Raw genomic sequence first — 6180 nt, forward strand, 5'->3', positions numbered from 1 at the left:
CATTGTAGTTAAAATTACAAGTCTAACCATGCATGCATGTAAATGCAATTGTAGTAGAAAATAGTTAATAAGAAGAGTACAAAAATATCTTAAATTATTAGAGAAAATAAAAATAAAAAAAGTGAGAAAAGCACAAAAGAGATTAAGAGGGGAACACTAGTAGAGATGGAAATTTATACCGCGGGGATGGGTAACCGCGGGGACCCGCCCCTAATGGGGTGGGGATTCCCCATCTTAGTGGTTAATGGGGCGGTGGTGGGGACAATTTCAATACCCGAACCGGGGATGGGGCGGGGGCGGGGATAATACTATCCGCACCATATCCGACCCCGATATAGATATATATAATTTTTTTTGTTTTTTTTTCAAACTTTGACACATATTTAGTTTTTATTTTCTATTAGGTTATGCTTTTTTAAGTAGGTTTATTTTTTATCTTCTATGAATTATGAATGCATAATAAATATTTGTGAGAATATTAGTTTAACTTATTTTTTTCAATTATTTTAAATTAATTTGTTTTTTCATTTTACCTTAATGGATACCCGATGGGTTCCCCATAACCGATGGGTATTCCCCTACCCCGAATCCGTTGGTTATTAGACGGGGATGGGGCGGGGATGGAGGTATAAATAGGTAACGGGGATGGGGGCGGGGATTGCATTCCCCGTACATTAACCGACCAATTTCTATCTCTAAACACTAGTACAATGTTTGAAAAAAGATATAGAAATGATAGACTTTAAAAGATAGAGTAAAATTAAAAGAGGGCAATATAAAAAAAGTATAGAGTTTAATTTGCTTCGGGTTCAATCCCAAGATTCCAAAACCTGAACTCGAAAACTCAACCCAATGTGCACCTCTATATTCTTAGAATTAATGTTTGTATATTTAATTTCAACAAATTGAATTTGAAGTAGATTAAGGTTGTTAAAAACCCTTTGTACTACAACACTATATGACTATGAGTATATGTGACTCATAACCACATAAGTAAATTATAATAATTTTTACAGTTGTTATTTTTGTAATAAAAAAAGTGCATGAGACAATAATATACGTAAATCATAGTTAAGAAAAAAAAAAGTTACATTTATTTTATTTTTTTATTTAATAATTGTAGTGGTCAAAAATTGTTCTAAGCCCAACGAAAAAGGCCCAACGATCGAATTACTTACGAAGTCCACTTATAAGTCAAAAACAAGGAACCCGTAAGCCCAATGGCTCACATGGGCCACGCCCAATCCATGCCTTTTGGGTCATACCCATATTCGAATGTCCAACCCACAATAAAGCTTGATTTTAAAGTGTAATGTTAGGGTTGACACGTGGAGGAAGAAGAACGTTAAATTTCCCAACTAACCCACGAAAATAGCGATCTTCCCTAGCATAGCGGAGCAAGAATATCAACCCTCTAAGTGATACGCTAAGGGTAGGATGCTCATCCAGGAACGAACCTAAAAGATGACGCTCATCCCTGGAGAAGTGGGGGAAGACCATTTCTCTAGGGACGGACCACGTTTCAAGAGGTAGCCATTTTCCTAAGATAATAAATAGGCCCACACTGGGACTGAGAGGGGGGACGAATATTTACCCTCTCTTTATAGTTTGACGATTAAACTTATCATTTCTCTACGATCTGACGTACTCTTTCTCATTCCGGTGAGCAAGGTTTGACCGTCGATCATCACATAACCATAAACACAGGAAGTATTTATTTACAATTCTTATTTTCTTTTCTACTTCGCACGATAAATTTACTGACTTGACTGTCAGACTGCCTTCGGCCGGCACCACCCTGGTGTCCCAAGGTTTCACGGTCATCCTTTGTCTTTGTTCCGCAGGTTGTCGGTGCCCACTAACACTCATTCTGATCATTGTAGATTTTAGCGTCTACAATAATTATTGTATATCGAATATCTATCCTTAAATCAAAGTTACCTCAACTGTTTAAATTTTGTTCCATTAATTGATGGCAAATTTTTCTTATTTAATTTTTCTTTTCGGTGGCAAATGTATTTATTTAATTTTAAAGAAACCAATTTTGGTTTCTGTCTTTATTAGGGCATTAAAATACAACTGCATGGATATCCCACCCTCCACAATTCACAAAGGTCCTTTTCAACAATTCCCCATACATAATTCCCACTTGAAAATGAAATATAAATTTATATATATTCTTATTAATTTAAAATGCTCTAATTAAAAACACTTTAAATTGTAATACCTAAAATAAAAAGCACACTCAAAAACAAAAACACAAACATATGCTTTGCATTGTTTTGCATTCGGTTCTTCATAAGACAATTTCAAAATGAAGAAGTGAACAAAAACACTTTGTTGTTAATTATGGTATGGGAAGGTAAAAACATAGCATGGGCCGGGCTGGGCCGATCCAATCACGGTCTAACACCTGTCCTAATGGGTAGCCCAGTTTAGGCCCCATTAGGATTTGACTGCTTATTGGGGAAATTGTTATAGTTGGGCTTTGATAGGCCCATTTCTACAGATTCTTCTGGGGTCGGCTTAGTGTTGGGCTTGTTCTTGGCTCCCTTGTCTCGGTAAATGAAGTATAATATCAGCTGTGCTGTTCCAAGACCACACCCAAAACCATTTGGCACCTACAAAAACGACACAAGAATTATTTTCCATATAATTTAATAAAATTGTCAAAAAAAAAAAATAAATCAATAAATAAACAAAGAACTTACTGCGACAAAAGGGTCATGGCCCAATAAGCCAAAAATGAACCATGAAGTACCACATAAGAAGACAAAGAGAGATAAGAAAAAGGGCATGAATTCCACACTTTTGGTTTTTACCACAGTTCTCTGTAAAAAAAAAATTGTGAAAATGACACAAACCCAGTTAGAAGCACACAGAATTGTGTATATTTGTGTATTAAAAATTGAAACTTGGGACTTACCATGATTGAAAGAGGAGAAGCATACATGATGATGGAAAAGATGGTAGCAGCAAGACCACAGAAGAGCTTTCTAGGATTGTGATTCAAAGCCAAAAGAGATACCAAAGCCACAGTTGCAAAGGCTGTGAGAACAAAAATAAAGAGTCCAAGAATTTTGATCTTTTCTTTCTTTGGTGCAAATATGATGAACAACACAACGTATATTGATTCAATCACTGCTCCTGTGCCGTTGATCGTTGATACCAATATGTTGTTTGGGGACACAAATGGAAGACCATACCTTTTGTAACCAAACCCCACCAAAAAAGAAGAATTAGTGTTTGAGCACTTTCTTAAAAATACCATTTTCAGAAAACTTTGCAAAAATGTAACATTTATTTTTGTTTGATGATTTTTAGCATCTGGGTATTTCAGAAAATTCTAGAGAGAGGGAGAGAAAGAAGGTTACCAAGCTGAGAGGAGGCAGTTGAGCAAAGTCATAACATAAGGAATGCCTGAGAATTGCTCTGTGGATTTGTTCTGTATGATTCTCTTAAATGTTATCCTGACAAATTTTGGGAAAAAAATAAATAAGAAAAAGTTAGAATCTTTAGCACCGAATCAGACCAACACCAGCCAAAACTCAAGTAAAAACAAATCTTTATGAGTTCTTGTCACTGACTTCAGATTCAGACAACCTTATTTTATCTTATATGATTAACTTACTATGAATTATTATCATAATATCATGACTAGTGTTGACACAACAAGAAATGCACATTTTTTAGGCTGAAAAGCCAATTCCCGTGATGAGAGAGAGAGAAAGAGAGAGACTTACGTTGGTGCCAAGAAGAGGAACAGAGCAAAGGCATTTCCTGCATAAACAAAATAAAAAAGAAGAAAACTTTAATCCATTAAAATAAAGTAAAGAAATGAAAAACTCAGAGTAGAGAAGAAGAAGAAAGAGAGTGACCCACCAAAGACACCAAAAATGAAATGCAGAACATCCATGGCAGAGAGAGTAAAAAGTTGTTAGAAGAAATGAAAAATATTCTAGAGAAAGAACATATATCAAAAAGAAAGATGGGTAATGAGTTTTGAAGGAGGAGAGAAAAGATGTTCAAAACTTGTAAACTCAAGGGGTTTATATAGAAAACTCCCAAAGCTAAATTCTCTCCATATTTTTTTTTCTTTTTAATTAATTAAAAACAAAAATAAAAAATGAAAAATTTGCCCTTATCCGTGAAGACCTGTCTTCTTCTTAGGAACTCTCTCTCTCTCTCTCTCTCTCTCTCTCTCTCTCTCTCTCTCTCTCTCTCTCTCTCTCTCACTGTGCCAACATATGAGGTATCAGCTTTTTTGCCCATACGTACTTTTTTTGTTTATATTTTCAGGGGTCAAACTGCAAATATGAAAACTTGGTGGGTCATTCTATAAAATTTTATTGAAATTACCTATTGGTTTCCAAACAAAAAAGACTGAAGTAAAAAAAAAACGTCATTTGTTTTTTAAGGAAAAAAAAAACCGTCTTTTTTTTCTTTGAAGGAAAAAAAACGTCATTTTCTTAATCAGTCAACAAATTGTTATTTACAAGATCAAGAAAAAGAAGAGAAACATTAATTACTACTTTCCATGTATATTTTGTTTAGTAAAATAGTGTAATATTTGTTTTGTTGGCTTTTTTATTTTTATATTTTAAAATAATTTTTTTGTATTGTTATAAAAATTTACATAATAATTTATGTAATAATTATTGGAGCAACTTAAATAAATATAACAACTCACATTAAAATTACCAGAGCAACTACTAAAGTAACTCAAACTGTAAAAATAAAAATAAAAATTAATATATATATATATATAAAGTAATTCTCATTTTTTTAAAGATGAGATTTTATTTTTATCAATAAATATCTATCTCGAGCTAGATAATTGTAATAAAAAAACGTTAATAATAAAGATAATAACCATGCAAATGCAAATATGCAAAGTATGCTTTTTGGGTGAATTTGGTGGAATTACTACCTCCTCTAATATATATTATATTATCATATTTTAAATTAATATAATAGTATTTTATCTCAAAAATATATTTATTTGGAGGAAATTATACTTCTATTTTTTTTTTCTTTTTCTGTTTTCTGTTTTTTTTTTTAAAAAAAAAAAAATTCTAAGAGAGAATCCTACTTTAATTTGTTTGACTGAAATATTGATAAGAGACTCTCTCTCTAACAAAAAATACTTTCCTATACTTACATTTTTACCATAAGGATCTTTCCTTGTAAATAATTTTTCTTTAATGTTTTCTAAGTTTTTTACTTATTTGGTCAAATAAATTTATTGCAATCTGTAGATCTCTTTCTCACATTTTTAAGTTTTTTTTTTTCCAAAAAATTTCTTACCTAGAATGGCAAAGTGAGACAACTCACATGTAAATTGTTGATTTTAGGTCAGCTAGGGTCAATATAATAGTATTTTAAATATTAATAAAAGGATATCAATGTATATTTATAGGCTGTTCTACAAGAATTTTCCTAAATTGATGTTTTGATATATGAATAATTATAATTATAATACTATTTAGAATTAACTTTTGGAAAATAAAGAATAATATATCGTATCAAAATAAGATCAACTATTAGAAAAAAAAAAAAAAAAAAAAAACATACAAGAATGCAATACTAATTTTTTAATTAATTTTCAGTATTGTAATTTATTCAAAAATTTTAAAATTTAGTAGTGTGTCTACTATAATTACAATATACACATTCATTTATATAATTTTTTTTTAATTACAGTAACGTAAAAATTAAGGGTGCATTTGGTAAAAAAAAACATGATGTTTTTAAACTACAAAAGTAACGATACAATTTTTAAATTTTCAAAAATAAAAATGTGTTTGATAACCATTTTTGCTTTTTGTTTTGTTTTTTTATTTAAATAAATTAATAAGTTACCAAAAGTATGTTTATTCATAAAAATAAATATTTAAGTCGGTTCGAGGAGGTTCCAGCGCCGGTTGTGAATATTTGCGTTGTTAATTCATGATTAATTCTAATCACTTCGTAAAAAAAAGTTAGAAGAAAGTGTGAGGTGAGAGAAAGTGGGGAAAATAAATATTAAGAGAGAAATTTAAGTTCGTTTGGTATGTCAGGTCGGGGTCAGGTGCTAAGGGCTAAGGAGTCGGGAATCGGGTCACGGTCTAATTACGGGTGCGAGTGTGGATTTGGGGTCGTCAGGAACATGATTCGGTGTACCAAACACCCTTAAATGAA

General features: G+C 31.8%; 1 protein-coding gene across 1 annotated transcript; it reads right to left on the reverse strand.

The window, feature by feature from the left end:
• Positions 1–2149: 2149 nt before the first annotated feature.
• Positions 2150–4255, reverse strand: LOC115710609 (bidirectional sugar transporter SWEET1). Its single transcript, XM_030638968.2, has 6 exons — positions 3883–4255; positions 3744–3780; positions 3375–3470; positions 2927–3206; positions 2712–2831; positions 2150–2621 (listed from the first exon to the last, which is right to left on the reverse strand). Exons 1-6 carry the CDS (start codon positions 3914–3916, stop codon positions 2436–2438), a joined length of 753 nt encoding a protein of 250 aa, XP_030494828.1. The 5' UTR covers positions 3917–4255; the 3' UTR covers positions 2150–2435.
• Positions 4256–6180: the final 1925 nt, after the last annotated feature.

Source organism: Cannabis sativa, chromosome X (assembly GCF_029168945.1).
Source record: "Cannabis sativa cultivar Pink pepper isolate KNU-18-1 chromosome X, ASM2916894v1, whole genome shotgun sequence".
Taxonomy (NCBI): Eukaryota; Viridiplantae; Streptophyta; class Magnoliopsida; order Rosales; family Cannabaceae; genus Cannabis; species Cannabis sativa.